The sequence below is a fragment of the Argiope bruennichi genome, chromosome 6 (assembly GCF_947563725.1).
Source record: "Argiope bruennichi chromosome 6, qqArgBrue1.1, whole genome shotgun sequence".
Lineage (NCBI taxonomy): Eukaryota > Metazoa > Arthropoda > Arachnida > Araneae > Araneidae > Argiope > Argiope bruennichi.
In genome coordinates this window covers 5,189,572-5,204,826 of record NC_079156.1, presented here as the reverse complement: position 1 = coordinate 5,204,826, position 15,255 = coordinate 5,189,572, and the positions used below count along the sequence as shown (strand labels likewise).

The 15,255-nt window shown below is 32.7% G+C and overlaps 1 protein-coding gene across 4 annotated transcripts in view; it reads left to right on the top strand.

The window, feature by feature from the left end:
* Positions 1 to 14,361, top strand: part of LOC129972235 (TM2 domain-containing protein DDB_G0277895-like) — a 57,545-nt gene extending 43,184 nt beyond the window's left edge. For 3 of the 4 annotated variants that reach the window (XM_056086282.1, XM_056086284.1, XM_056086283.1), the window contains exon 3: positions 8,370 to 8,577. In XM_056086282.1, coding sequence (XP_055942257.1) covers positions 8,370 to 8,562 — 193 coding nt within the window. In that variant the 3' untranslated portion in view covers positions 8,563 to 8,577. Of the gene's footprint in view, positions 1 to 8,369; positions 8,578 to 12,688 lie in introns of those variants that run through there. The other variant, XM_056086287.1, reaches the window with a different exon arrangement.
* The last annotated feature ends 894 nt before the right edge of the window (positions 14,362 to 15,255 follow it).

Genomic DNA, 15,255 nt, shown 5'->3' with positions numbered 1-15,255 from the left:
GTCAAGAATTGTTGCAATTAATATCTTCCAGGGGTAATTTTGATGAAGATTGCTTTGATGTTATTCGCTTAAAAATATCTAAAAATGTTCGCCTGGATCGTAGTTCATATCACTTGATGTCCGGCGTCAGATTTTTATAGCGGATTTAAGATTCATGTCTTTTCTAATTTCTGTTTTCATTGGTTAAGCCTTGAGATGTCATATTTTTGGCCGGAAGCCAAAGTTAAGTCTTGCATTTTTACTTTCTCGTACATGCAGTATAGAAAAAGGATTATAATCGTCAAAAATTTGAGTTCAAGATTTTGATGAATCTGCACGTTTCAGTTCGAGAAACACATTTCTGGCAATGCGTTTCTCTGTATGTCCGCCTGTCTGTGACACAGAAAACTCACTCTTTGAGCTGGACGGATGAAATTTGATATACGGTCTTCACACCAATTTGTAAATCTCTTTCAATTTTTGAGCAAAATCTATTCAGAGGAAGTCTGTCTGTCTGACTTTAGAATACAAGTGAACACGATAACTACAAAATGAAGACACCTATCAAATTTTGAGTTAAATCCAACAAGTGGTTGATTGTCTGTCTGTCTGCATTTTCAAACGACATTTCATTTACTGAGTTTCACATGTACATCCGATGACTCAAAAAAGCAATGACTTAAATAGATCAAATTTGGTATGGGATTTTGCGACTTCATTTATAGTTTCTGTGTCGAATTTTGGTTTCAATAGTTCTGGAAAAACTCATCTGAAACGCAAATTTACTTTTATTAGAAGGTATGCGAGAAAAGTTTGGAGGGATCTCTCCCTTTGATTTAACAGCGTTTTTCATTCTCCTGATTCTAGTTCACTCTGATCGGGTTGGGTGACATACTGACTCGAACCTTAATAAACAGAGAGAACGAGATAGATAAATGCTGAAACACAAAAGATTTCATGACTTTCAAAAGCATGACAGTGCGCCAATATACGGCCAGTAAGATTACAATTCTCTACAGTTGGATTTGAGAAATATTGCGTTTTATGCAGGAAAGATTAATATTTTGAAGATATTACTTGTTTATTGTTATTCTCTGCAATCAGCCATGTAGAGTTATAATAGTGTTGATTGGTTGATTGTCTGAAAAAAAAATCTATTCAATGTGCACAGTTTCTCTGATGTCCAAAAAGCTTGTCTAATTTTCTCATCCAGGATATGGATCCGTTGTCAGTCTCTCCCCGAATCTTTAAAAACCAATTAAAAAAACTTGTGCATGCAACAAACACTCAACTGCTTAAATTTATTGGATCAAGGGATAAGTTTTGTCACTGATTGTTTAAAGAAGAATTTCACATGATGACGCTACTCCTCCTGGACATTAAGTATTTTTCACCTACTCGGCATTCATGAATGAATCACTATTTAAGATTACAGCCGGACACGTGACACAATCATGCGTTTGTCTGTCTTTGACTTCCGTTGGCATTTCGCTTGGCTGTAACAATTTATAACAATCCAGTAATGTATAAAAAATATATTTTAGTCACTCTTTGTACTGCTTTCTTAGCTTTCTTCTCTTCATTAACTGTTTCTTTTTCTGCTTCCTCTCACTTTTCCACTTTCTCACTCGCAGCGTTAAGTGGCGCTTTTGCCTTTGTTGCGACAACGTGAACACGGAGGCTATTCGCGACGAGTTCGAGATCTGTTGCAAGGTGTGCGTCATCTTCTTTCTGGTGTATGCCTGCTGTTGTTGGTGTCCCTGCTGCTGCCGCTGTTTTTCTCCCTGCCTTGCAGTGCTCGACCCCTGTCTCTACCTGCTGGACCTCAAGCTCCTTCCCAAGTAGAACTCTTTGTACATAATGCTTTCAATAAACTGTTAGTAACAGTAGTAGAGTTTTTCATTTTTGGGTTTTTACACTCTTCGATGCTTTTTGCTTTCCCGTATGCGAAGTAGAGAGAAAGTATTGCAATCATTAAAATAATTCGAATTCGATTTTTTGTCGAATCTCCGCGTTTTTCAAGTCCGAGTTTTGAAAACACATTTTTGGCATTATGACTGCCTGTGACAAAGATAACTGAAAGAGTCGGACGGTTGGAATCTGACGTGTGTCGTTTATACAGAATTTGTAGAATCGTAGTAAATTTCGAATGAAATCTTTCAGAGGTAATCTGGCTGCTCGAATATAAGTTAACACGGTAACTACAAAACGAAGAGAGCCAGATGGATAGGAGTAGGTACGCAAATTTAACATCTTATCAAATTTTGGACTAAATCCAACAAGAACATCTGTCCTTCTATACTTTTAGAAACATGCGAACGTAATATCCAAAGGCGGAATGACTTAAATGTATCGAATTTGTCATGTGATTTTGTAATTACAAGCGTATTTCCATTCGATTTGGAAAAACGCATATAAAACGGAAATCCGATTTTTGGATACTTTTAACCGCAAGACAGAGATAAAAGCCGAAAAACTCACCAAGGATCAAAAGATAGATTCATTATAAATGCTTTCACACCAAAGTTTATTATTTCATCATTATTGTACGCCAGTGCCATTCAAGGCGTTCTCTGTCTTACCCAAGGACCACAATTTTTCGCGGGATATGGGAGATAATACGATTATTAAAGTATGCGAGAAAGTTTTGGGGAAACCACTCCAGCTGGTTTATTTTTGACCATCTTGAATGTATTCTTTTCGGTACGGGAATATGAAATCTAGTCTGCTTTGGTTTAGAGCCGGTGTTATAAGCCATTTATTTATGAAGATTTAAAGAGAGAAAAGAAAACGAATCATTATGAAAACAAAATTCGAGAAAAGGAAGTAACAATATGAAATTCATCAAATATTCTAAGCAACTAATATAAACTTTTAGATGCTTACAAAAGATTTATAAAAAGTTATCATAATTTTTAAATAGTTATTATTTTCCTTCATTGAATGTGATAGCTGTATTTTCCATCACTGTATTTTACATTCAAATCAGAATTGTACTCCATTCCCACAATTTGTACCAAACACGTCATAATAATTATTATTATTAGTTATTTCATGCAAATAACCATTGCACTAACATAAAACTCTTCATTATATAATTATTAGTTAATTATAATTAGTTACGTAATTATAATATTCAAAAATAATAAATAAATCATTTTAGATTCAATTATGAAAAAAAAAACATTCATTATACTACGCATTTTTCATGTTTATGTAAAAATGCTTTGTTCATTTTCGTCCCATAGCTCCTGACTTATAGAAAGGTACATTGCTTTGAGCATTTGCAGGAAAAGGACTCTCAATAAATAAGTTTTTCGAGAAATGAATGAAATTCAGCAGTGTTATGCATTTCTCATTTAATTGCCTTGTGAATTTTGAAATGAACAATGTTGCAGACCGTAAACAGTTATTTGTTCATGTTTATGTAGAACTGCTTTTCATTTCTTTTTCGGTGCGAAGATATCATTATTCGGTGATTCAACTTCTTTTCTACTGATCACAAAATAAAAAACGCTCACAAAAAAAAAAAAAAAAAAAAAAAAGAATTTTGATTTTATTCAAAGTACCACGAATTTCAGCTGAATTTAGGAGCGTACTTTCAGCTATAAAGAATTTCGGCGAGAAATGAATGTCAGCAATGTTTCTAACTCTGCGCATAAAATTATTCTTATTCGAAAATGATAAACATCGTGTCTTTTTATTGCATTCTCGTCTACAAAAAGAAAATATCGTAATCGCAAAAAAAAAAAAAAAAAAAAAAAAAAATCGAAGAATTCAAGATTTTGACGAATTTTCCTTTAAAAAAATATTTTTGAAATAATGTAAATGTGAAGGCGATAATTTAAAAATGTCTTTGAGCTGGAGCAGCTGGTCTTGACTTTCAAATTTGTAAATTTCTGTCAAATTTCTTCTGAAAAAGTTTGTCTATGCGAGTGCAAGTAAATACAATTAAAAAAAAGGCCTTTGTTATCCTGCTTTAACCTCTAAAGTATGGATATGTATCAAAATTTAAACCAAATCTTTCAAAGGATTGACTGTCTGTCACCTTGTACATTCGATTGCATGTAAATGTCATAATTTAAAAATCTTACAACTTAGATAAAATGAAATTTCCTGTATGATCGTGTTACTAAAACTGTGTCAAATGTTGTTTCAGTCGTTCGAAAAAGAGGCGCCCGAAATACGTATTCGGTTCTCTTCTGCTTCGCACTGCAGGGAAAATAATCATATGAGGGGGAGGGGGGGGGATCTGACCATTTACTGCCAGAAAGTTCTCAGTTTTTATGTTGGAAGGAAAAGCAAAAAATTATTATTTAATTTTTATCAATTATTTATCATTTTCTTTTATACAATTACATTCGCATAAATATTTTTTTCTTAAATCTAAAAATAGCATTATTATATAAAGAGACATTTGCATTTTAATGAGTAGGTAGATGGCATATCATATAAGAATTTGGATTTCATATCATTTTTATTATATCTTGCTGACCATTGCAAATGGGGAGCACGTACGTTGCGCTTGCAAAATTTTCATACATGTCATCGACATGTCTCGACGCGTTGATTATTAGCAAGAGTTTAATGCCTGGATTTTGCGAATAATGTTTTATGTTAGCTTCCTAATGATTTTTGAAATTTACAATTATTTGCTACTGGTTAAATTAAAAATATTTCACAATTATTTCTAAATGACGCGTCATTTTGCAAGTTATAGATAACCTTCATAGGTTGTTTCTATTCGAACAATATATTGTATGATATCTTTATGACGCTGTTTGATATTCTGAATGCTATCTTGAAGATATTATAAGAGCATTTTCTGCTAATAGGAATGGTTGCTAAGTTTTTAAAAAGTGCCTAGTATGCCAAAAATCTGTGCTATAGAAATAGAGGAACAACAGGAAAATGAAAATATTTGAAAAATAATTAAATCACAAGTATGTTTTTATAATGTGGATAAATTTCCCCATGAAAGCAATTTTTGTCAATATTTTTCGCATATAATGTTTCTACATCATCGGTACTAAGCATTATTCATGGAGATCATCCCTTTTCGATAAGATATCTTCTGCATTTCCATTAGCATCATCCTTGTCTTTATCGAGTGCTTTCAGGAAAGAAAAATCTTACCATTCATTTGAAAGATGTTATTCGTGGTTTTCGAAAGAAAGTGTATTTTGCACCTAAAAATATTTTATTACTTTCTCTTATACGAAGTATTATAATCATCAAAATAATTCGTACTCGCGATTTTGACAAATCTTCACATTTTAGACGTCTCTGGTTCAAAAAACAGCTTTTGGCATTATGTCTATCTATCAGTTTATGAATAAGTTCATTTAAAAAAGCTTTCATCTAGAAAGACGAATTTTGGAATGTGATCTTTAACATCCAATTCGTACATTTTTGTTGAATTTTCTGTAAAATGAATTCAAATGAAGTCTATTTGTCTGGGTGTTCGAATATAAGCCAACATGTTAGATGGATAAAATTCGATACATGGATTTAACATGTACACAGTGTAGACCTATCCAAGTTTGAACCAAATCTAAATAGAGGTTGACCGTCTGCCGATCTGTACTTTCAGAAGCGATAACTCAAAAACACAATGTCTTAAATATATCAAATTTGTTAAGTGATTTTGCGATTATAAGTGTTGTTTCTTTGCCAAACTTTTGTTTTATTCGCTTGGGAAAAACGCATCTAATACACAAATGTTATTTTCTGCACTATTAACCGCATGGCAGGAATAAATAGTCAAAAAACTCGTCCAGGATCATAAAATAGATTCAGTAAAAATGCTAAACTCACGCCAAAGATTAATATATCGTAATAGTGGTACCAATGACGTGGAAAGCGTTTTTTGGGATTACATCTTTATTGAAGAATATGGTAGAAAATGTTGGATAGATCACTCCCTCTAGTTGCGATGCTCATTATTCTTAACTGTTGTTACGCCATTCCACTAGATCTTGGAACATGACACCGTGGAGCTGAGAGCGCGTTGACAAGTGATGTCATGATATGATTTAAGACACAATTGTAAAAGGTAATGATGTAAAAACGTTGTCAATAATGTGACAGTTAATGGGATTATATGGTATTAAACATTAAAAACGTAAGTTATCGATTGGTGACAGCTACACCGTATTCTACAATGTACGGTCTCACGAGAGTTTTCCTCGGAGCTAAATCTTGGAGGAGCTCGGTTACTTGGGAGGTACCTTCCACTATTATAAAAATAGTATATCTTATAAACGAAGCGGTGTTTCCACTGTGTTTCAAATGCTGCTCAGTAAAGTGAAAATATCGTTGCAGTACAGCGGAGCGTCATATGTTATTTGGGCCTACTGACCTTGAAAGTGAATAAGGCAGGAAAAAAAGTGAACATTTTAATGAATTTCTTTTTTTGACCGAACACTGTGATGGATTCTCATCTCCTTCATTTCCGGCACAGAATATATGAGCGAAGCCCCGAGGATGAAGCTTTACAGTTCTGTCTGCTGTGGTGCGCCCTGCTGACTTGCTGTTGCTGGCTCCCTCTCCTTCCATGCTGTCCTTTCCTGCACTATTGATTTCCGCTGCTGCGTTTCTTATGTCATGTATATTTCTTTCGAAAATCACCGCTGAATAAACTATTGTTTCTCGTTTCAGTTATTCATTTTATCTCCACATATTCACATTTCAATTATAAGATCTCGCAATTCTATATATATATATAATATATAAAATGTTCAAGCCAACCAAGTTTCGCAGTCACTTGCCGGAGACCGTATCCCAGTGAACATAATTCGCATCTATTAGGCATAATTATAGAAGAAGTGTTCTATGGCGCTATCACTAACCCGAACGCGTGAAATCGTAGTGCTGATTGGAAGGATTGAAGAATACACTCCAGGTATTTCTTGCACGTTGGCCGCTCAGTTGTGTCATATTCTACATAAGCTTCCCTGACTGCTTTCTCATAAAAAGGATCTTAAATATAAAATTATTATTTCGGTGTTCTCGTTTACCTTCTACAATTTTATGTGTAACTAGCCACATATCACGACCAGCTTGTTCACCAAAGTTATTGACTTTTGAAACAGTAAAATGCTTTATATGAAATACATTTTTTTTAGTTTCAGCATTTTATTTGATATTGCTGAAATATATATATTTAATTGAATCATTACAAATTCATTTTGTACTATATACAAATTAAAAAATGTATATAGTACAAAATAAAAGCGGGAGGAAAAATCCTATTTCGGAGTAATATCGAAAGAAGGCTATTTTTTTTTAATCTTAATTTTAACATTGTCAATAGCTTGTGATGGAGGAATAGGAATCGTTGTTCCGGATTGAAACCAAAATAAATATAAAATATATATATTAATAATTAAAACACATGCATCGAAATGAAATTGTTATCATTAAAAAAAGTATTGAATTTTTAAGGTAATACAAAAATTATTTTTGTGAGGCAACAGTTTTGGAAGATATGAACGTCAGTTTCCATAGATAAGTCATTGTGATCATCCACCTAGGGCCGGTTAAACCTATTTTCGCTGTCGATTAAACTTTGTTTGAAGATTGCCTAGATTTCTTTTTACATATTCTTTCCTCTGATTTAATGGAGTTTTTTAGTCCACAATCGAGAATTTCTAATAATTTTTCGCGGCACCATTAATTAATTATGCAAAGTGTTAAATTAAGTGCAACTGTAAAAATGTTCAGTGACGCAGTCTGAAATTCTTGTATGACGCTTTGTTTATATTTGATTGATGCCATTCGACAATAAATATTAAGAGAGATTTCTGTGCCTCGTGCGCTAGTGTTTCGTATACATAGATATCTTTCACTGAACGCTTTGTTCGAGATCAGTTATAGGCATCTAATTTTGATTTGTTAAGAGATGTGGATTTCTTTAGAGAGATGTAATTCTAAACTATTTGAAATTCAATTTTGATAAAATAATGCAGAGATGGATTAGTAGATAAAGAACAGGGATTAGTCTGTCATGCACTTTCAGTTTCTAAGTGGTCTTGCAGTGTTAAACCTATAATAAGAGCACTCGGCTGAAGCATTCTTATAAAATTTTTTTGATAAAATGAAAGTTATTCCCTAATTTTGATCGAATCCAAGCGCGATGTTCATCGAGCAATAAAGCCTGTGATCATTCACAAGAGAGAACAAATGCATTGTGGATCTTCTACGATAAAATCATGTCTCATGGTACGCTAACTTTTGGCCTATAAAACTCAGCCACAATTTTGACATTGTGATCGAGTTTAGAAAGTGTTTTTGTTATCTTTATTAATTATTTGTAAAGACCGATTACTTTTCTTTTTACTTTAAAAAAACGGTGTGCTTTAACGGATGCTATATTTTGTCACATGCAGTTATTCGAACGAAGGAAGAGATGGCAAGAGGGGAAAAGGGAAAATACAGGCATGTTGCGACTCTATAATCTGTTGCAAGCGTAGAGATTCTCCGACACAAACCAGATTTCAAGATAGTAGCGACCCGGTGATTTTATCCCTGGAAGATATCAATAAAGAAAATATGTCCTTCATCTGGAGTAGTGTCAAATGAAAATATAAATGCCTCTCTGGATTAAAAGGCAAGCCCTTGAGTAGCACGCTGAATTATTTTGTGATTATGTGAAATTTTTCCTGATATTTTGGTCTATATTTGTGTGAATAGTATTTTAATAAATAACTTTAGATTCTTTTGTTTGACTCTTCTTTTTGAATTGAAATCTTTCCTGAACTGTTTCAAAGTTATTTTTTTAGAATAAAAAAGAATTTCTATTGTGAATGAGTTTTCAACAAATCTTATTCCTTTGCGAGGTATTAAATAACTTCCAGGACCTATTCTACACCGCTTATAATCTAATGTCCAGATACAAGATAGTTTTTGTTAGATATCTTTGTTGTCATACTTTCTTCATCGTCATTCATTCAGGGCATTCCACTGATTAATTACAAAGAAATGATTATTTGTTTAAAAATAAATTTACAATAGAAATGGAAGCAAGAACTGCATAATGCTGGATTCAAGATGCTGGTTGTCAGAGTAATGCATTCTTTTTTCCTCTTCCACTTTTCCATGCTTGCCACGTCGCCGCCGACATTGTTTATGATTTCAGATACAATAATCAATTTCTTTTATTAGAACAGGATGATTTGGGACAGATCTTAATACAGATACAGAAGAATCAATGCTGTGATCCTGTAAGGGAAATTAGAAATCCATTTGACTGGTACTTGAAGATTGAAAGTGTCCGTGTATTTTAGGAGTATAGAAACTAAACACGAACAATTTGTATTTATTAAAATACAAAGAGTTCATAAAATATGATTTAATGTACGTATTACAGTTTCCTTAACAATTATTTCATTATTTCGAAAATATAGCATGAGTTTAACGAGCTTTCGAATCTTTTGTCAAACGAAATCATTTCTTCAATCCATTTCTTATCAAGAAATCCTACTGATCCAAGTATTGTATTGATTATCTTCAGAGTGATGGATTTTCCTTATTCTCTATTTTGAGCTCGATTTATGTGGTTTCGAAATGGAATTCCTGCACTGCAGAAGATGCACTTCACTTGGAGACAGTGCTTAGTTTTTAAAAGGCTGAAGTATGACAATAGAATGAATATGGGGAGGGGGGATCTCTCTTATTGCAATGGCGGGATTTCAGTTGGAAGTCATTATTCTGCTGTTTTTTATTTATCCGCTAAAGCTCTAACTTACTCACGTAAAATTACTGTGCGCACTTGATACAGCTGCATCGTTGAATACCTAGTATTTTCTCTTCATTGTCTCGCTGCTTCTATGGAACACTTACTTTATCAACATCCAACAAGATTTCCCTTTTTCATAAAAAATATTCCACATGAAGATTACTGGTGACGCAACCTACATAAGGCGGTTCAAAAAATTTTTTAATAATCTTCTGGCATTCATAAAACAAGTCGCCTTCACAACAGTAAGTGAAGTGGTGAACTCAAAGTGACCGTTTACCAGTGCATTAAGTAAAAGGAAAGGATAAACCACAGATGTGCATTAAAAATTTTGATGGAATACGAATTCACAGTTACGGTTGTATGAATAAAAACACGTGAACCGCCCTTAAAACTCATTTGAAACCATTCAAAGTTTTGTTTTTACATATCTGTCTTGGATGTGCTATTTTGAATTTGTATTCCATTAAACCCATCTTCTACATTTTATCTGTTGCTCCTATTTATTCAATTCTCTTGCAAGGGGTCTTCTATAGCTATCGTACTTCCGTTTGCCATCTCACATATTGATGTAAAACCGGTTTCTCTCTATATACCCGATTTCAAGTTTATTTAAGAATTTTGAATCCCCTATAATTTGTTTTGCTTATGAGCCGTTTTCTGTGTCGTAGAAATCCACCTCTCACGAGAGCCGAGCAGAAGGGAGGAAGATTTTCGGCCTGCCTCTATGGATGTCTCGGAGCGATGTCTGCTCTGTTGTGCTGTGATGCCCTTGAACATTGTTTTATGCCACCCGTAGGATTTGAAGATTTTCAAGAGCAAGATGGACTTTTCGATCCACAGAACTCGTTTCTGAATGACAATTCCGTCAGTGACATCGCGGATTTTTAGATTATAAACTGGGAGAAATTCACCTTCCGAGCAATTCGGAGCGGATATCATACAAAATTGGAAGGTTTTTCATAAATAAATAGAGTATTACGTTTTGGTTTTGTTTCCTTTTTCTTACTTTTCAAATTCAGCATGTGTACTACTGCTATTGAGTACATATAGCAGATTTTTTTTAAAAATTTTATTTAATTGCCACACAAACATGGAGGATTTGGGACACAAATGCAAGAAAGCTATCACAGAAACATTATCATAGATAAGACGTCTCCAACACTTTTAAAGTTCTTTTCATAAGCGTTTCATCACCATGTGGAGGTAAAATTGCATCCTCATGTCCATGTTGAAATTGCAAATAGTGAAGAAACTATTCCGCGTCATTTACTAATTATTCACCTATATTCTAGAAGAATAATGGATAAGGTGTTAAGGAAATGTCCTGTTGTAAACAACATTTGAAACACTTTTGTAACTCTTGCTTGAATAAGATGTAATGCTAAGGTTACTGATTCGAGGTACTGTAGCCTTAGTTGAAATGTTTTCCTTTGTTGATTCAATATACTTTGTAGTAAAGTTGTTTTTCTATCTGTGTAACGATTTTTTTTTTTTTCATACAATCAATAACGGGGGATTGGACATCAAAACTGCAGAGGAGAATAGTCCTCCGCGTTTGAAATGTCTATTTTCTATATTATTATTATTACTGACCTTAGAGTTGTGACGCATTCTTAGTTCTTCTATAAGCGTGTTCTAGAAGCACAAGGGAGATTGATTTTTAAGACTATGCAGTTTCCCATTGTTCAGAAATTCCATAAGAAGGCAGGAACTTTTCGGTTCTCTGTTAATGAAGGTCAAAGAAATATCTGAACAAAGTTTTAAAAAATGTGTATTTTTTCCCCTTTCATTTTGCCTAATTGCAGTGGATTTTTCATATGCTTCAGAGTTTGTGTAATTAAAATTTAAAAGAAATCTTTTCAATATTTTGAATTTCTTTTGGGATAAAAAATTAATGCATATCAGTTTATTTATATAAATTATATTGATCCACCGTTTTGTCCCGCCCTTAAAAATGGTTCACTCATCCCTGTATTAGAGAATTGAAATTTTTGATTCTTTGATTATTTTATCATCGACAATACATATTTTAATATTTTTAAATGATTCTTTGAATAAAATTTTGATTCTTTACGAGTGGCGTCACCTGATAATATTTTTTAAGGGAAAAAATGACTGCGTGATTCTATAATTTCTACTTATATAATATAAAGCTAATGTACATGGTACATAAATCGCGCTTATTACTTATTGTCGAACTCAAAACAAACAATTATACAAATTTCAGACTACTTCATTGAATACTTTTACAACTGCAATGAATTGAGCGCTTCGCTTAGCTAATTAATGCAGCTTCAAAATGTGTTTAGAAATGTTCTGGAAAGTGTTCGCCACCAAAAATTTATTCAGTCAGAGGGAAGAAGGATTAAAAGAAATCGAGAAATAGGCTTCAAACAAAAAGTTTAATTGAACGCAAAAATAGGCTTATACGTCGCCAAATAGGTAATCTTTATGGCTTTCCTATGGATATTGTTGTTCTTAATTTCTAAAAAAAATATCTTCTTAGTATCTTAATATTCAACGTATTATATTTTTAATGACATCAAATCCATCATTTATAATTTTTTCTCTTAATTTTAATAATATTTTTTAATTCACTTTGTTACTCAATCTAAACTTCTTTAAATATCACGACGGATATCAAAGACATTCCCTCACATGCTTTTAACTTCACAGTGGTATTTTCACTTCCGCTTTTATATAGTATATTCACTTTTTTAATTTGCAACAAAATGATTTAATTGAATTCATGTTTTTTAGTCGTATCGCATACCAAGATAAAAATTTTAAAAAAATGCATTCCATATCAAAAATTTAATAGCCTAAAAAGTCAGTAATTTCGAAGACTAAGATGGTCGCCAAAGGCAGCTAGTTATTAAGAATGAAATATAAAATAAATATTAAAAAGAAGAAAATAATTGAAATAAAAAAATCGTTTTGCTACATTCCTTTTTGTTTATGTTCCAGTGTCGTCCATGAGAAACAGAAGTCAGACGATTGCTGCCGCAACTGCCTGCTCTGCGGCCTGTGCACGGCGCTGTGCTGCTGGTGCTGTGACTGCGACTGAGGACCACTTACCTGTTACTCTCTCATCAAAAATGGCTGGATCTTCTTTTCGAAACACCGACATTTTTTTGAGACTTTAAGGACTTGCATTTTTCTTTCTTTCTCTTTTCCTTGCATTTTATAAGATACAGGCTTCCAGAAGTTAAGATGCGACTGGATTTTTAGTTGTTACCCAGGAATATTTAGAAAAAAATCATTCAATTAGTGTATTCTTTTTTCATCAATGTTATTGTATACTAGGCGATATGCTCGGTGTTACGCGGAACGAAAATATTCTTTGGACTATTTTCTAATATATTTATAATATTTTAATGCAAAAAATTCTCATATATTATAATGCATAAGGTTTCCTTACTGCTTATAATATTAATTTCAATTAAAACTGAGAATATCAGTTGCAGGAAATGATTTTTTTAAATCTTGTAGTTTTTTTAAAAACTATACTATGACCAACAATTTATAAAATTTGTCATATTTACAAGAGTTATTTATAATTTTTAAAGAATGGTACAGATTTTATAAAATATTACATGTGATAATTCAGAGGAAATGAATGTAATTTCCTCATTCGATAAAAATGGCAACCTAATGATAAAATAATGTCTTTTTCTAATGTGGAAACATGCTTTTTATTTAATAGAAAAAGTAGATATTGAACAAAATGTTCCCTGAAAATTTTCCTTATATATTGTGACATAATTTAATGAGTAGCTTAGATTTTATACATTATACAAATTATATAGAAGATTCTACTTTTATTTCTATAGATTACATTATTTCAGCTTAGCGAATCATAAGAAATTAACTAATCATATGCTTGGAACTATTTCGTTGTTTTGCAACTTTATGATTAAATAATTAAGCATGTAATTATTAATCGCTGTACAGAATATATTTACGTTACGAATAAAAATAGAATATAAATATATGAATATTTTAGACTAATTTATGATCAGCAACTATTAACATATGCAGAGATGTATCGGTTCACTTGTGAAACTATTTTTGTCGCATTTCATTTAGCCTTTTTTTTAGATGCGACCGTCCGTAGATCACATGCTTTTATTTTAATCTACAATCTTTAAATTTTTTTTATATATTTGACAATCGTCCTCATCGTGGGGATTAGAAGTTTGATTAAAACGTATTTTTACTTAAAATTTCTTTTAAATATTTTATTGAAGATTTCATAGAAGCAAAGCAGTATGCGTTGCATGTTAGTTTTGGAAGCCTGTGTTTATTAAAAAGAGAGATTATGATTGCCGTACTTAGTTTCTGAATTAATTTTCGTTGTGTTGTGAACAGTGATTGGAACAGTAATGAAAGAAAATGAATTCGTATTCATTTTCAAATCAGCATTGGGAGAAAACTGTAAACAACGTGAGATTTAATGTTGCAACTAGAATTCTTAAGCACGGCCTTCAAATACCTAGAAATAGGCCATTTGTTTCGGAATTTTTTTTTTTTATGTAACTTGATCAGAAAAAAAAAAAAAAAAAGGTTACATTAAAAATTTAAAGTGGTAGCATAAAATGCAAAAAGGATGCCAATGCATGATTTCTGCACGCAGTCATCAAATCAATTCAGGCATATATCAGACCGTTAAATAGACTTGGTTGAAATCACCCTTTGTGCATTTAGCAATTTTTTTGATAGCTGCCTTAAATTTTTTACCTGGAGGAAATCTTGCCTCTCACAAATGCTTCATCAGTTGTGGGAAAAAGAAGAAATTCCTAGGAACTGAATCAGGGCGACGGAATTTCACTCCGAGCAGAATCTCGGAAGGCAGAACGGAACTGGTATACATTGCCTTTCTGCCAGATTCAAAAGAGTGAGGGCTGTCTACTCACTGCATACTCACATAAATATGAACGATGAATCTCGCATGCATATACATGTTTAGCGTGAAGACAGCATTCACATTTCAGCAATTCTCCACATTCCAGTGTGTCCATATTCCTTTGAAACTCAATGAACATCAGTTATCCTCCTAATGGGGATGCTGCCTCATAATTGTTTTTATAGAGTAACATTTCTTGTTGCCTTTTGAGTTGACCGACCTCGTTCAGCTCTATTTTTGACTTCATTTTTTAAAATTTATATATAATTGGATCAGTTTAGCGGTATCATAAACGGAACAGGAGACTGCTTGTTTCTTAGCTTCAGGTTGTTTGAGTATCGGCAATCTATAGCTCCGGAACATATGCAGCTCTTTTAATGCGCATATGCAACTTTAAAAAAAAAGTAGAAAAAGAAAGAAAAATCTGAATTACAAAGTATTAAATAAAATCCTTAAACATTTGGATTTCCACCGATTTTCTGATCGATAACTTTTGCGAGCGGTTGCAGATATTTACGAACATTTTATTAGATATCAACTAAACAATGTGAAATTGCCTTCTTGTTTGATCATCATATTCACCACAATTTTTGTTAATTGGTTAAACGAAATAGTATAATTTTTTCGT